The following is an 18048-nucleotide window of genomic DNA, read 5'->3' as shown; positions in this document are numbered from 1 at the left end:
TAAGGTAAGGTAAGGTGAGGTAAGGTGAGGTAGGGTAAGGTGAGGTGAGGTAAGGTAAGGTGAGGTAAGGTGAGGTGAGGTAAGGTGGTAGGGTAAGGTGAGGTAAATAAAGGTAAGGTGAGGTGGGTGGTGGTGAAGGTAAGGTAAGGTGTAAGGGAGGTAAGGTAAGGTAAGGTAAGGTAAGGTAAGGTAAGGTGAGGTGAGGTAAGGTAAGGTGAGGTGAGGTGAGGTAAGGTAAGGTAAGGTAAGGTAAGGTGAGGTAAGGTAAGGTAAGGTAATATTATTCATTTATTGGTTGATTTTTAGGGAAAACTGAAGAAAATATTCGCTATTTTGTAATTATCCCAATTGAGCAACACACACACACACACACACACACACACACACACAACACACCTCTGCAATAAAACCTGTGCAATGATAAACCTGACAGACACCTGCAATAACACATACAATAACACCACACAGCTGTAATGACATTAATGCAATAACGAAAAGGCAACGAAAATGGCAATAACAAAAAAGGGCAATAACGACAAAAATAATGTAAATGTCAATAACAAAAACAAAAAATTAATATCACGGAAAATGTAAAAACAAAAAAGGGCGACAAAAACAATAACAAAAATGTGTAATAACGAAAAAAAGCGAATAATGAAAAAGACAACGGAATAGGCAATAACGAAAGAGGTGATAACGAAAGAGGAGATAACGAAAAGGCAAAGCAAGAGGCAATAACGAAAGAGGAGATAACGAAAAGGCAAAGCAAAAAAGGCAAAGCAAGAGGCAATAACGAGACACCACCCCAAGACCACAGAGACGAAACACTACACCAGCAACACACAAACAACGCCCATATCACCACACAAATTATGTAAACAACTAAACCACAAGAAACCACAAACACCAAACAATTGCATGAAACTCAAGACCTACACACCACTATGTCTGTGTACTATAGTGTAAGACATAGTGACCTTGTCTTCACCATACACTATAACCACAGTGTCTGAATGTAACTATGACCATCAATTCACCATAAACTTTACGAATTTGTGATAAACTCGATATTTGGGATTGACTTTTTTTTTTACATGCACCTTAAGTCTATAAGCTTTTCTCTATGCGTGCAGCACTAGGCGGACAAATGCTGACGTAAATGAGTGCGTTATAACATATGCGGTATAAGTGCGTTAAAATATATGCGTTAAGTGTGTGTGTGTGTGGTAGATAAATGCGTTCATTCATGCGTTGCGTCAGTTTGCTTGTGTGTTCACTAATTGTATACGATCGTGTGAATTTTATATCTCCACAAAAAAAGCGCTTGACTGTTTGGAAGCCACGTACGAAATACACGTTGGTGAAATTACTAAGTTACTATATATTCTAACTTACTGTGTGTGTGTGTGTGTGTGTGTGTGTGTGTGTGTGTGTGTGTGTGTGTGTGTGTGTGTGTGTGTGTGTGTGTCCTACGTAAATAAGACCCCAACAGAAAAATCCCATAGCGACCCAACATAAAATCAGAGCGGCGACTTTTCAGAGATCGGAAGTTGCAACATTCAAGTGAGAATGTGTTGAAACTCCCGAGCACTGACTACGACCAGCAGGAGGTGTTAACTGTTGAGCTGAAAAGATAAATACGCAAGACCGATGATGTAATGGTTGAAGACGTCACAACTGTAGTGACGTCTTGGTTTCACATATCAAAAGGGGCCCCCAGCCACGATCACGTATTGAATGACGTAGTGTTGTTGTATTGCCTTCGTGAGTAACTATATCCAGTATGGGGGAAAATAACCATAAATAATATTAACTAAAGTATTGTAAAATCTGCTCCAGAGACGACCTCCCCCCCCCCCCACCCTCCCTGTGACCAGTGGAATCTGCCTTTACTGAAGTCCACCTGTAGAACCGACCCTCCTACCAAATATGCATAGTAATATTTACAGTGATTTACGCAATAACACCTGTGGATAAGGTTAATGAAGGGAGTCGAAGAAAGGTACATCAATGTTACCTATGTGGGGTAGCCGGGAGGGGAGGGGGGGAGAACATCAACAAATACGAGTGACAAAATAACGAATTAATATGAGATAATCAAATCAGTACGTAACGATATGATAAAACTAATATACAACTGAATGAATCTACCCACAGGTGACACTTACCCCCCTCTTCCTTGGGTTTAAGGTGGTGTTTAACAAGATTATAAACCATCTTTTTGTTCACAACTAAATATCTATTCTCCCACCATCACTACCTGCCTGTATCATACCACCACCCAACCTCGGCGACACGAACGCCAGACATTCTTGACTAGATAGTAAGGTTTAGGGGTAGGTCTTTCCGTTCTGGGGTTATGATGATGATATAAACAGTCAAACGGAAACAGATTCTCACGGTACTGATAGTCAACAGGAAGTCACTATAAGCAGTAGAGTGGTGTCACTTTACTCCCTGGTGGTGTAGTGAGCACATCAACACCACCAACCTCCCTCAACACCAGCAATAATCAGTGTCTGGTGTACTCCATCCACCCATGAAACACTTACAGGAATAACACTACTTTTCGCCTGTCTTCTGCCTACACTGGCGCTCTCTTCTACCGGAAATACCTGAGTCTTTCTTTCTGGCAATGTTCTCAAACTTTTGGATGACGCGTTCATATAAAATTTACAAGTTAATTAAATCAGGAGTTTTTCTAATAAATAACAAACCCACAACAGACTGGTAACTTTTGTATCAGTCAGATCAAAAGGTCCAGAGATCCACAAAATGTCACCCTCCCTCCTCCTCCTTCTCTCTCCCATTATCTAAAATTTAACACGTTTCAAAATATTTCCTCAGACTGTAAACAAAACCCCAAAATTCCCCCTCTCTTTGTTTTTCCCTTTTTCCAGACAGTGTAGGAACCCCGGTATCAGTTAGTTCTACGGACATAACACAGCACAGTACCCACTTTAATAATATATATATAGTTAAATTCTCAAGTACCACTATACTTACCTACACCATAACCACACACAATACTCACAAGGTATCCACTGTTAAACCAAAAATTAAATCGACACAAAACATCAAGATATAACACTGACAGAGAAAAAATAAAATTCCCAATATGTCGTGTATGTGTGTTATGTTCCGCCATGATGTAAAATAATAAATGGAATATAAAATAAATGATCACCAACAATTATGTGACACTACGAGACAACAACAACATCACGTACAGGTGTTAAATGATTCCGACACACACACAGACAGACATATGTTAAGACAAAATGAAGCTGTCAGAGTAAAGAGGCAGGCAGTGTGTGTGTGTGTGTGTGTGTGTGTGTGTGTGTGTGTGTGTGTGTGTGTGTGTGTGTGTGTGTGTGTGTGTGTGTGTGTAAATAAGCCGCAGGTCCAGATTCTCAAAGATCCCTTAAGTTAATACTGTCCCTTAACTTGAGTTATGAGAGCGTATATTAAGTTCAAGTCTAAAGTAAAGTGTTTATGTCATTTTGAAGGAATCTTAAGTTCTTCAGTTTTATTTAGCCAGTTTAATATGTTTTTTAATCCTACGGTTATGAGAAAAACTTATCGTATGAAGCTTCAAGAATCCCTCACTAGGGTTCGGTGTATCAGAGATTAATACGTTCAGTTCATCCCATAACCTTGGCTCGAGCAACATACTCTGGCTGGCTGTATTAAGGCCAAAATGTACCAAACTTACACCTTAGCTTCAACTGTTCGTTCTCTCATGGTCAGGGGAAAGTATTAGGGTGTGAGTCTTTGAGAGTGGCAGGACGGGCGTGTGATACAGAATGCCACACGTGCAGTTAGTTAATTTAGGCCGACCAAAATGTGAAATATCCACCGGGCCAAAAGTCACACAACAGAAAAATCTTATCTCTTCTCCCACAACACATGTCTGGTATTTTGAACATATTGTACCATATTGTACCATAAAAACAGTGCCACCACGAGCAATCAACAGTGCCTGACGTTCTTCTCCACCCCGCCATTACACGCTGATATGAAGTTTTACACCACACGAACATCCTCTTACCTTCCTGCCTGGAGTGGCGCTCTCTTTAATGGTACGAGTAATAAAGGTTCAACCAACATGGTGGTTAGAATGTGGCCGACAGTATGTTCAAGATACAGAATGGTTAGTGGGGAAGCAGGCACAGGCAAAGTCACCGTGCTTCTCCTTAAGACGACTGGCTGGTAGTGTGTGAGTGTGGGAGGTGGTGTCATGCAGGAGCCTCTTACCTTGGGTTTACTCTCCCGGAACTCCAAGGTCCTGGGTCGGTGATCCCCGTCAGAATCATCAGAGGAGTCGAGCCTCGAGCCGATCTTGGCGTAAGCCGAAGACGCCCTAGGCCGCCTGGGCAATGTTTGGAGGTTGCGGTCCCGTACATTTTCGTTGCGATCTCGTAGGTTCTCGTTGCGTTGCTCTCGCGTGTTGTCCTGCCGCTGCTGCTGGTGTTGTAAGATGTTCTCGTTGTGGTGGTGGTAGTCCTTCTTGTCTCTGTGGTTCCGGTCTCGCAGGGTCTGGTAACGCTCCTTCATGTTCTCGTATCGGTGAATCGTGTTCTCGTAGACGTGCGGGTCCTTGAGCTTGGAGGTGCGCCGGCTCTTGACCGGCTTGAAGGATATGGTGCTGTACATCTGGCGAGGGAGGGTAGGAGGGTGTAGGGGGTGGTGAAGGTCCGCTCACCTCCAACACGGACCAGATTGTCAAGCACAGTGAAGCTGCTGCAAGCTGGCTATAACACCTTCAACTCATGGTATATCATAAACAGCTTTAGCTGGGCTATAACACCTTTCACAGCCAGTTAACTATATGCTAAGCTTATGTGATCCCATTAGATATATCTGCATAATTAAGAACGAGTTCCTTACACCAATATAAGCACACGAGCACAGTCCAATCTCGTTCATTAGGACATGTTTAAGAATCTGACTGGGGTAAGTAGCTAAGTTAATTATTCCCTTATAAACAAGCAAACAGGTTGAAGCTTTTCCTTAGTAAACATTGTAGACTGCGACAGAGAACGGCTTCCTGTGCTGCCTTTCAACACCAACTGTCTCATAAGTCTGGCGGCGTCAAAACCTTCTTGGTCGTGATGTCATGATAAATAATATGAAATGACCCATAGCAACTTGTTAATATCATAGCTTAAATAACAGAAATCCCCCCCCCAAAAAAACATTAGACACACTGCCGCGTTTTATCGACACACACTAAGAGATACAACAAGGGGGTAGCTACAGTACATGAAATTTAGCTCAGTGTAGTGAAGCTGCGGTACTTCTCAAGAGGTTGGACTGTGCGTGTTACCGTGGGGTGCACATCAGCAGCTGGTGGTAGTACAGTACTGCAGTAATCAGAGGTGAGAGGAGAGATAGAGAAAGCATGGGAGGAACACTTACCCTATTGGAGTGGGCGTGGGCGTGGGCGGTGTGTAGGGGCCGCGGCGTCTCGTAGTCGGAGTCGGAACTGTCGTGGGTCGCCGGCTGACTGAAGCTAGAGGAGGTGGGGCGTGACCTGTGTTGCTGCTGCTGTACGTCCACGTTTTCGTAATCAGACTGGTAGGAGGAGAGGGAGGTAGATGGGGAGGTAAGATGGGGGGAGGTAGGAGAGGGGGGGTAGGTAGAGAGGGGGTAGGTAGAGAGGGGGGTAGGTAGAGAGGAGTGGGAGGAGAGGGGGTAGGTAGAGAGGGGTAGGTAGAGAGGGGGGTAGGTAGAGAGGGGGGGTAGGTAGAGAGGGGGGTAGGTAGAGAGGAGGGGTAGGTAGGTAGGTAGAGAGGGGGTAGGTAGAGAGGGGGTAGGTAGAGAGGGGGTAGGTAGAGAGGGGGGTAGGTAGAGAGGGTAGAGAGGGGGGTAGGTAGAGAGAGGAGAGACAATAGATAAATTTTATATTGTCGTATACATACCACACAGTACACCTAAACCACTGTCTGTTATATATCATTAATAGAACTTTACTTCACACACAAGTTTCATATATTTCTGATTGGAAGAAGAAGAAGAAGAAGAAGAAGAAGAAGAAATAGAAGAAGAAATAGAAGAAGAAGAAGAAGAAGAAGAAGAAGAAGAAGAAGAAGAAGAAGAAGAAGAAGAAGAAGAAGAAGAAGAAGAAGAAGAAGAAGAAGAAGAAGAAGAAGAAGAAGAAGAAGAAGAAGAAGAAGAAGAAGAAGAAGAAGAAGAAGAAGAAGAAGAAGAAGAAGAAGAAGAAGAAGAAGAAGAAGAAGAAGAAGAAGAAGAAGAAGAAGAAGAAGAAGAAGAAGAAGAAGAAGAAGAAGAAGAAGAAGAAGAAGAAGAAGAAGAAGAAGAAGAAGAAGAAGAAGAAGAAGAAGAAGAAGAAGAAGAAGAAGAAGAAGAAGAAGAAGAAGAAGAAGAAGAAGAAGAAGAAGAAGAAGAAGAAGAAGAAGAAGAAGAAGAAGAAGAAGAAGAAGAAGAAGAAGAAGAAGAAGAAGAAGAAGAAGAAGAAGAAGAAGAAGAAGAAGAAGAAGAAGAAGAAGAAGAAGAAGAAGAAGAAGAAGAAGAAGAAGAAGAAGAAGAAGAAGAAGAAGAAGAAGAAGAAGAAGAAGAAGAAGAAGAAGAAGAAGAAGAAGAAGAAGAAGAAGAAGAAGAAGAAGAAGAAGAAGAAGAAGAAGAAGAAGAAGAAGAAGAAGAAGAAGAAGAAGAAGAAGAAGAAGAAGAAGAAGAAGAAGAAGAAGAAGAAGAAGAAGAAGAAGAAGAAGAAGAAGAAGAAGAAGAAGAAGAAGAAGAAGAAGAAGAAGAAGAAGAAGAAGAAGAAGAAGAAGAAGAAGAAGAAGAAGAAGAAGAAGAAGAAGAAGAAGAAGAAGAAGAAGAAGAAGAAGAAGAAGAAGAAGAAGAAGAAGAAGAAGAAGAAGAAGAAGAAGAAGAAGAAGAAGAAGAAGAAGAAGAAGAAGAAGAAGAAGAAGAAGAAGAAGAAGAAGAAGAAGAAGAAGAAGAAGAAGAAGAAGAAGAAGAAGAAGAAGAAGAAGAAGAAGAAGAAGAAGAAGAAGAAGAAGAAGAAGAAGAAGAAGAAGAAGAAGAAGAAGAAGAAGAAGAAGAAGAAGAAGAAGAAGAAGAAGAAGAAGAAGAAGAAGAAGAAGAAGAAGAAGAAGAAGAAGAAGAAGAAGAAGAAGAAGAAGAAGAAGAAGAAGAAGAAGAAGAAGAAGAAGAAGAAGAAGAAGAAGAAAGAAGAAGAAGAAGAAGAAGAAGAAGAAGAAGAAGAAGAAGAAGAAGAAGAAGAAGAAGAAGAAGAAGAAGAAGAAGAAGAAGAAGAAGAAGAAGAAGAAGAAGAAGAAGAAGAAGAAGAAGAAGAAGAAGAATATACGTACAGGGCGTCTCAGAAAATGTACACACAGCACTGTCAACAAGGTGTATACATGTAGTTGATAAGACGAATATGAAATAGACAGAATAAGATGATAAAAGAGGAACAGAAGAGCAGTAGATGATAACATAAACCAGGTGATGTAAAGAGACAGATAACAAGAGAAGTGATAACAAGTCAAAATGCTATGGATAACAAGAAGTAAACAACAGATACACGAGTACAAGATTGCTTTAGTAAACAATAAAGGTAAACAAGTAAAAAAATAATAAATAGAGGAGTTACTTAGATAATAATAATAATAACAACATTGTCAGGTGCAACACTACAAGATGGTATGGCACACAGTCTTGCTACAACACTCCCACACCTGTTCTGTCTTACTGCACAGGTGGAGTATATTTACCCAGGTGTGTAACGTATCATCAGGTATATGTGACGTGGTGTTTTATATATGTGACATAACAACATCATTAGCATCCTTATGGCGAGGTCTTTACATGTGACTTCAGATATATGTGACTTCTAAACACGTCATTATATACCTGCATGGTGACGTCACATCTATAATAACACGTTATCAACATCTACATAACGTGGTGCCACTTATATGTGACTTGTACACGTCACTAAGGATCTGCATGACGCAATGACACTTATATGTGACTTTAAAACACGTCATCAAGGACCTACATAATATGGTGACACTTATATGTGACTTTTAAACACGTAACCGAACAACTTAAGTGCTGCACACACACACACACACACACACACACACACACACACACACACACACACACACACACACACACACACACACACACACGACGTCTTAATAAAGTCTAAACTTAACTACTTTCTCTCAAAACAGATTATCGCATCATTAATCTCCAGACGTATTATTAATCCTCATTTAAGACTTAACTAAATGATATTGGAAGGTGTCATAAGGTAACTACCATATAACGAGAAGTACATCAGAGGGTAAAGCTGTTTATATCTGTAAATAATTGTAACTAAGGATCCACTGATAACTGATTTTCTGAAGGTATTTTAATGTTGAAAAATACGTGTATATATATTTCTTATCGTGGATGGTAATTCACACCCCGACCGCTAAGATCCAGTGTCGCTACTTGCTATATGACGTCGTTGCATGCTATATGACGTCACTACTTGTTATATGATGTCACCTTCCTTCCCTTCCCTCGTCACATGAAAAATCCAACCAAGAATCTGCATTAACTTCCTCCCTCTTGTACGTCTCTGGTATAAATGACACAATAAAGTATAAACGAATGAATTTTACAGTCTTTTTGTATACGATCCATTAGTACAGAATATACAGTTCAGTGATGTGACTACCGTGCCACTACAGGATTACGCTGCTGTAACCTTGGTGCTCAACTCACTACAGTACTGGGAAGTGGTTACAAGTCAAACTGGGCCCCAGTCCTAATAGGCCCTAATCCCAGCTATTACGATTGGGTTTCAATTACATTCACATAAGATTAGATTTACATATTCACAGTAATTTAGTTATGTTGGGGCCCATTTGGACTGGGGCCTAATTAGAACTGCCACACATTACAAGAGGGCCCTTAGAGTGGCTATTTCAGGCTGGATTTAGTTTGTTTGGGGCCAATCACGTCGAGCGTCTGATAAAACAGCTGAAGCATTGGATGGGAGCGATCAGTCGGAAAAAAATAGGGAGGGGGGAGGTGGTGGGGAAGGGGGGATAGTGGAGGGGGAAGATGGGATGGGGGGGGGAGGGAGGTGGATGAGCGAGGAGGGAGAGGGAGGGGAGGGAGGACAAGAGGGACGTGGAGATAGAGGGGGAAGAGGGGTGGAGGGGAAGGGAGAAGAGGGAGGTGGAGGGGAAGGGAGAAAGAGGGAGAGGGGGAGAAAGAGGGAGAGGGGGAGAAAGAGGGAGAGGGGGAGGTAGGCTATCATACACGAGCTACTCTTAACATGGAAGCTTCAACTGTTATTTACTCTTCACTGATAGGCACACACACGTTTTGTTGACTGAGTTATGAAACTTAAACAACAACGATATTACCTGGTATACATAAAACGCATTGTGTTATAACTAAAAAAATATATATATATTACTTTCCTTAAAATAAAAATCTTCATAAAAATACTACAATGACTTTAAGTGAACAAGAAGCTCCATTAAAAAAGTTTGTGACATTAATTTGATGAATCTTGAGGACAAAATAAAAACAAATATAATAAAAATATCGTCAAAAAGTTATAGAAATATTAATTGATGATTTTACCAACACAGCGCGTGGTGTAGAAAACGACGTCTAGCCTCCTACAATACAGTATACACGAGTACATATTATAAGAGGCTAAATATTCTAAACCTAACCTACAGTGCTGGTGAACATAACACTACAGTATGGTGCGAAACAATCACACCTCATCAACGCTACCAACAGGCACAATACAATGCACAATACATTAAATAAATCGGTAATAAATCTCAAATGGTTAAAAAAAAATATCATTATTGTTAATTTAAGTTTAAAAAAAATCAAGAAAATAAAGTAAAATGCTTAAAAAACTAATACAATCCAGATTACAGTAACTGATGGTATACAACGGATAATACAGGAACAGGCAACGTTGTTTCCCGCTCATTAAGGTGTGCAGAAGAACAGCTGATACAAGATAAACAAACAACAGCTGATACATCATAAACAAACAACAGCTGATACAACATAAACACGAATAAATAAATAAAACAACTAAAAAAAAAGTGACTCGTTCCCATAATAAAAACCACGTAACAATAAGTAAACGAGAAAAATAAAAAAAAACAAATAATTAAAGAAAAAAACGCGAGAAATACATACGGTCTCCACATTATCATAGTCAGACTGCATGCGAGGAGGAGAGAAGCAGGGGGTCAGCACACATGGGAGAGTTGAGGTCACCGAGAGTCTTCTACCACAGTCTGTTCCTCCTCACACCACCACCCATGCACCTCAGTCAGGCCAGTCCTCTCTCTCTCTCTCTCTCTCTCTCTCTCTCTCTCTCTCTCTCTAGGATTGCGGTACATTGGGATTAGGATACTTTGGGGGGTGCAATGGGATTAAGTTAGTGGGATTAGGATACATTGGGATAGTGAGAGGTAGTACATTAAGACTGGGGCCCATTAGGACTGGGTGGGGTCTACTAACACAGGGGCCCATTTGATCAGTTCACACACACACACTACGGGATCATCAACACCACATTATCGACAAACGGAAAGTAAAGTTTGTCTATTGGTTAAACTTTATCTAAACTTAAATCTAGCTTAATCTGAACTTGACATCGGTTAACTGTCCCCTAAACTGAACGTGGAATATCCTAACCTAACCTGAATTAACCTAAACCAATCTAACTTAACTTAACCCAATCTAACCTAACCTAACCCAAATTTACCCAATCTAACCTAACCTGACCTGACTTAATTTATCCTCACAAGCCAAGGTAAACACCCCACGATGACCATGTAAACAGACCCGATTATTGAGAGACAGTACTGTAAACAAACCCAGGACCGACACCCGATATAATGTAAACAAACCCAGGACTGACACCCGATATAATGTTAACAAACCCAGGACTGACACCCGATATAATGTAAACAAACCCAGGACCGACACCCGATATAATGTAAACAAACCCAGGACCGACACCCGATATAATGTAAACAAACCCAGGACTGACACCGATATAATGTAAACAAACCCAGGACCGACACCCGATATAATGTAAACAAACCCAGGACCGACACCCGATATAATGTAAACAAACCCAGGACTGACACCCGATATAATGTAAACAAACCCAGGACCGACACCCGATATAATGTAAACAAACCCAGGACCGACACCCGATATAATACCAGCCAAACTACGGGTATATGGAGGAACATTTGTACATATTAAACTACGCCTGAATGGGAAGGAATATGTATAGTGTAATTATACCACCCATAGAGCCATCCACGCAGGTTAGGTTAGGTTGAGGCTTATTCACCCCCTCCTCCCTCCCCACACAACACAAAACCCATACCCACACCCGCCCACCCACCCACCCACCCACCCACCCATAACTAGATGTAACCTCGTCAACACAACTACCACACCTTGACGACAACTGACCTGGTCTTGTCCCTTGAAGTAGATGGTCTCGTAGGTAGCTGCGTCCTGGTCAGCATCTGGAGTCGGGGAGGGCGGGTACATAGATCGACGGGGCGGCTTGGGCGGCGGCAGAGGCTGTGGTGGTTGTTGGGCGGCAGAAACAGGAACCGAAATGGTGTGGTGGAAATAGGGTGGGTAGGTGGACCATGTGAGTGAGTGGAGTGTGTGTGTGTGTGTGTGTGTTTAATAGATAACAAGAACGTACATAGGTAAGTGTAATGGCAAGGCAGTGATCAGGTAGTTGTGTGTGTGTGTGTGTGTTTACAGATAGGTTTCAAAACGTGGATGAAGGCATGGCAGGAAAGAGAGGGAGAAAGAGAGAGAGATAAACATCATTAATAAAGATAAAACACAGGTAAAAAAAAACACCAATAAAACACAATATCAACCAACGAATCACCCCAATAATAATCACCCTAACTACTAATCTATCCCACCATCCCTAACAACCTTCCTCATTAACCCATGATTTTTTTAAAGACATCCTTAACTACTATCATGAATCCTAATAGCTGATTGGCTACTGCTGGCTGAGTCTTGTTGCCAATCACCAATCAATCAGTCATGACAGATTATGGATAGTTGCTCATGACACTAATATAAAAGTCAGCTTAGTCAATATGTCAATTAACCTTCAAAATAAAGATAAATACAAGAAAACTAAAATAAAACAAATAAAAGTCAAAACAAAAAAGCGCACCACAAAGAAAACAAAAGAAAAGAAGAAAAAAGGAAAAAAAAAACTCGCTGCTATTGGCATTAAAAGATGTTTTTCCCCTTAATGTATCAAGGCGAGGGTCACCGGTCATAAAGGAGGGCATTAACAAGAGTCAGGGCATGATAGAGGAGGGCATTAACAAGAGTCAGGGCATGATAGAGGAGGGCATTAACAAGAGTCAGGGCATGATAGAGGAGGGCATTAACAAGAGTCAGGGCATGATAGAGGAGGGCATTAACAAGAGTCAGGCATCAGGGCATTAACAAGAGTCAGGGCATGATAGAGGAGGGCATTAACAAGAGTCAGGGCATGATAAAGGAGGGCATTAACAAGAGTCAGGGCATGATAGAGGAGGGCATTAACAAGAGTCAGGGCATGATAGAGAGGGCATTAACAGGTCAGGGCATGATAGAGGAGGGCATTAACAAGAGTCAGGACATGATAGAGAGGGCATTAACAAGAGTCAAGGCATGATAGAGAGGGCATTAACAAGAGTCAGGGCATGATAGAGAGGGCAATAACAAGAGTCGGGGCATGATGGAGGAGGGCATTAACATGTATTTGGGCATCATGTACTCGAGTCAGAGAGATGTTTATGGATCAAAGTGGCCACAGTTCTGATGGGCCACAGTTCTGATGGGCCACAGTTCTGATGGGCCACAGTTCTGATGGGTTACAGCTATAATAGGCCACTCCTGACAGCCCAATCCTAATAGACCATAGATCTGATAGACCAATCGTAATAGACCACAGATGTAGCCTCAATTAACCATTGGTTGCGGGGGTCCATTACATTAAGACTTGTACTCATAATATTAAGTACTCTAAAAATACTGTAAACAAGACACTGGGAAAATGCTATGCTTTAATCACCACTGTAAACACTAAGCGAGTATATACCACTAAGCAACACCAGGCCATAACACCATTGTAAATAATATCATAATTATCACTGAACGCGAGGCGACACTGTACACAATACTAAACACTAGCACTTGCAATGAGGCACCTCTGTAAATAACACGTGAGGGTGAGGCACACAGTGTGGGCACCGACACATACAGGAGGCAACACGTGAGGCACACAGTGTGGGCACCAACATAAGGCACCAGAGGGCAGTACTACACGCCAACACAACAAGCAGCACTGGACAATAACTGGGACACGGGTAAAGCATCTGTCATGAGCCACAAGGTTCTGGCTGTCTACGGCTTATATGACTGTGAGGAAGCGTTTATGGGGAGAGACCATCACTGACTGAGGTACAGTACATGTGGGGGACTGGGGTCGAGGGCGACGACTTTAACCCAAAATTAAAACACTGGGGCGGCATAAGTCAATAACATAAATACAAGGGGATCTAACAGGACTCTTGCACCTTGGGGAAGGACTAGGAGGTCAACTCGTGACCCTAAACGGTCAACATATGGAAGACGCTAAATACATGGTGTTAAGGTAAAGGTTCATTCAAACAATTCCAGGCGCCCCTTCTTGACGTCATACAGCCCGGGGCTGCCTCTACCTCACGGACATGTGACTATAGCTGGGTCTCTCATGGATGGCTAGATGACGTCATATAAAGTAAATACCAAGTTTCAATAACGATAAAGGTTCTCTGTTCCCCTGATATAAATATTTACAGTACAGGACCCTGCCAGCGGCACTTTTAGCCTGGTTCATTAATGACAAGATCCATATCTATACACCTACAGTAGTCGTATCTGTACACTGATATAAATATTTACTGTACAGAACCCCCCCCCCCCAAGAGGAGCTGCTGGGCAGAACGAGGAGCGATGCAGCACTACTATGAGCGTGGCTTCTAGTGGGTCCACAACCAAATAATAATAGGGAAGGTTCCACTGGCGTCGGTGCTTGCTGGAGCTGGGGGAGGGTGGGGTGTGCTTGCTGGGTGGGAGAGTAGTGTGCTTGCTGGCGAAGGAGGGGGGTAGGGGCACTATCAGTGGTGTGCTCGGTAACACTGGGCACAACAAGTGTGTACACTGATGCCATAGAGTGGGGGACTGGTAACTGCTGCCACAACTACTGCTGGGGTCGGTGAAGGAGGTGGTGGTGGTGGCGCAGCATCATGCACTTCCTACTCACTTCTACTACCTTACTGCCGGAGGAGTCAGAGCCAGCAGGGGCACCCCCGCCGCGCCTGGTGACAGCGACGCTGCTAGAGGATGTGCTGCCAGGGCTGGTGGCTGCGGGAGCCGACGACTGCTGCGGCTGGAGCTCATCAGAGGAGGGCCGTAGATGCCGCGAATCCCGGGACGCCCTGAGGGAGGCCGTAGAGCTGCGGCAAGAACGAGGAGGTGGAGGAACCTCGTACACCCCGTCGTCATCACCACACCTGTGAGGGAGATACACCCATGACCACTAACACCCACGGTCACATACTACACCTTTGGTACTACAGTATACCCTGAGCACTACACCTACACCTTTGGTACTACAGTATACCCTGAGCACTACACCTACACCTTTGGTACTACAGTATACCCTGAGCACTACACCTTTGGTACTACAGTATACCCTGAGCACTACACCTACACAGGTACTTCTAATATAAGCTTTCTATTTCTCTTCCTTTTTACTTTATTGTATTTGCATTAATATTAAACGGGGCATAACCTAACCTGACTCAACCTAAACCGACCCGACCTAACATTATATACAGTACACCAACCAAGCCTAACGTAACACAGCCAAAGTTATAACCAAACCCAACCTAGCCTAGTCTAGCCTAGCCTAGTCTAGCCTAGCCTAGCCTAACTTCTACTCGTACATTTGGCGTTAAAAACTTGAGATTCAGTTTTAATAACCTTATCTAACTAAACCAACAGGACTGAGGTTAAGTTAGGTTAACAACTCAGAACTGGGGTCATTTTTTCCAGCCACCAATCAACACAACACGTGGGATCAACCTGTGTGTACACGCAACAGAGCCTCCCTGGGTACGGTGGTTTTAGCTATCCACATTCGCCCTGTTCACCCCGCCATTCACCACCAAGCCGGATTTCCCTCCACTGAACCGTGTAAAAACAACAATAATCATAAACCCCTGCCTGTATTTTATCAATAACGGCAACATTATTTACAATATAAAATACTGTATTGTGTATGCTAAAACCCTAGAGACAAGGGGGGGGGGGACGCTTCACAACCAGAGGTGATGGGTGTTTACGCCCTATCAGCTGATGCGCGCTACAGCTGATGTGTGTTTACGCCCGATCAGCTGATGCACGCTTACGCCGGATCACCCGCCACCGCCGGCTTTTAGCGCCTCCTCGTAACCTTCCGCTCCACACACTAAATATTACGTCCACGCTGTACCACTTTAAACGCCATGTGTTAACTACGTAGACTTCAATGAGCAATAAAACTATACTGTACTTTATTACTGTTACTCCTACACGTAGTATTTATAATTACTATAACTACTACTGTAGTACTACCACACCTTTTATTACAAACAATTAATACAACAACCAATACTATTACTACCAGTACAACAACCACTATTACTACCACTACAACTACAACTATTACAACCACTATTACCACTACTACTATCACGTGAAACTATTACCAATAAAATAATCGTAAAATAACTCACACAAAATAACGATAACAATATACCATTGATCTCTTACCAATGGAACCAGTCCTAACAGGCCCCAAATGAGCCCCCAGTCCTAACAGGCCCCAATCTAATATAAGAACTCCATTTTCTAATAGGCTCTCGTCTCAAGTAATGGGTTCAGTCTTAAGCCTCAACCTAAACTTTATACAATGAGCCCAACTGGTAATAAGGGTCAACCTACTATACTCTAACTCACAGGTTTTCGCCTCTTAAGTGTCCCAACCAAACTCGACCTGACCTAACCTAAATTACCTTAAGTGAGGCTCAAGTCTTAACGGGTCCCAGTCCTCTTGGCCTATTAGAACAGGGGCCCGTAGCTCTATCATTATTACATCATTACAGCAGTAAAAGTGTGCAACATGAACACTGTAACAGGATACTTTGTAACCTAACCTAACCTTTTACTGCACGCACGCGCGCACGCACACACACAATAACCCCCCCCCCCCAGTTCTAACAGGTCCTAAACTAACCATCAAGATCGGGACTCATTAGGATTAGACTGCTAGAAAATTAGGACAGATAGGGACATATTAGCTAAGAGGTCTGGCTGCGGTAAGAGGGAGGGAAGCACTCACTCAAGAGGTCTGGCTGCAGTAAGAGGGAGGGAAGTACTCACTCAAGAGGTCTGGTTGCGGTAAGAGGGAGGGAAGTACTCACTCAGGTTTGGCTGCGGTAAGAAGGGAAGTACTCACTCAAGAGGTCTGGCTGTGGTAAGAAGGGAAGTATTCACTCAGGTTTGGCTGCGGTAAGAGGAAGGGAAGTACTCACTCAGAGGTCTGGCTGCGGTAGGACAGTGAGCCACGGTCACTGCCCCCGACAGTCTTGGGCGGTGGAGGGACGTCATAGATGGACCAGTCAGATGTGGCCTCAGACACCCGGCTCGCCACGGACGTCCGGCCATCACGGTCAGATATCCGGCTTTCTCTATCCGACGCTCGGCTCTCTCTATCCGACGTCCGGCTCTCCCTATCCGACGCTCGGCTTTCTCTATCCGACGCCCGGCTCTCTCTATCTGACGCTCGGCTGCTGGCTCTGTTCTCGGATAACCTGGACAAACTCTCGCCATCTACAGTCAACAGGAAGGGGGAGGAAAATGAAGACGGGGATTAAGTAAATATTCTTAAACCAACCAATTTCTCCCGATCATTCACTTAAAGCACTGCCTATCGCCTTATAAGTAATGTCTATCAGCTTAAAAGTAATGTCTATCAGCTTAAAAGTACTACATCTGGGTTTTATACTGTACATGGCATTACAGACGCTGCCTACAAGCCTAAAATTTATATATTACTTATCGCCTATGACGTCTACAGCACAGCATTAGCATCCAACATTATCAAAATACACTACTGTATTTCCACGATCGCATTCTAAAATAAAAAAAAAAAACATAAAAATTACTGGACAAGAGCATTCAAAAATAAATGAAGAAATATCCATAATCGCTCTACATAATCAGAATAAAGTCACAATCACAACTTCACACTCACACTACAAGGTAAATAACCATCACACAATTCCGTAATTAACAACAAAATAATATTCATTGCAAATTGCACAGAAAAGGATGCATCTTACTGGCTTCAGCTCTTCCCTATTATAGATGATGTGTCGAGTTATCTCTGTTAATCTCTGTTATCTCGGCTCTGGTCAGCCCTTCACCCTCGCCGACCACAACACACGCTGCTGCTGCTGCTGTGTGTTTACGTCTCTTCATCACCTGGTTTTTATTTTTCTTTCTATTTACATAATGTTTTAAATACCTGTTCTCTTGTTCCAATCGTATGGGTATATTATGTTCGTGTTTATAGCTATGAGTAACCTATCTCGTGTTTACTAGATCAGCTGTTATGTGTTTACTAGATCAGCTGGTTCGTGTTTACTAGATCAGCTGACTCGTGTTTACTAGATCAGCTGATTCATGTTTACTGGATCAGTTCCTGTGTCTTTGCTCTGGTGGGAAGGGGGGGTGTGGGGGTGTGTATGTGGGGGGGGGTGTGGGGTGTGTGGGGGGGGTTGTGTATGGGGGGGTGGGGGATGTGTGTGAGGAGTGTGTGGGAGGGACTATGTGGAGGGAGGGACTGTGTGGGGAGGGGACTGTGTGTGGGAGGAGGGACTGTGTGTGGGGGGAGGG

The 18048-nt window shown here is 43.0% G+C and overlaps 1 protein-coding gene across 1 annotated transcript in view; it reads right to left on the bottom strand.

Annotated features, from left to right (window-relative positions):
* The window catches only part of LOC121854918 (YLP motif-containing protein 1-like), a 71299-nt gene that overhangs the window by 45797 nt on the left and 7454 nt on the right, over positions 1–18048 (bottom strand). Inside the window, exons 5-10 of the mRNA XM_042349729.1 lie at positions 16683–16980; positions 14369–14618; positions 11506–11619; positions 10207–10230; positions 5422–5577; positions 4258–4656 (exon numbers count right to left, since the gene is read on the bottom strand). Coding sequence (XP_042205663.1) covers positions 4258–4656; positions 5422–5577; positions 10207–10230; positions 11506–11619; positions 14369–14618; positions 16683–16980 — 1241 coding nt within the window. The remainder of the gene's footprint in view (positions 1–4257; positions 4657–5421; positions 5578–10206; positions 10231–11505; positions 11620–14368; positions 14619–16682; positions 16981–18048) is intronic.

This window comes from Homarus americanus, unplaced genomic scaffold, assembly GCF_018991925.1.
Source record: "Homarus americanus isolate GMGI-L3 unplaced genomic scaffold, GMGI_Hamer_2.0 scaffold12795, whole genome shotgun sequence".
NCBI lineage: Eukaryota > Metazoa > Arthropoda > Malacostraca > Decapoda > Nephropidae > Homarus > Homarus americanus.
Note: the sequence above shows the minus strand (reverse complement) of the source record. Positions and strands in the feature narration are given on the sequence as shown.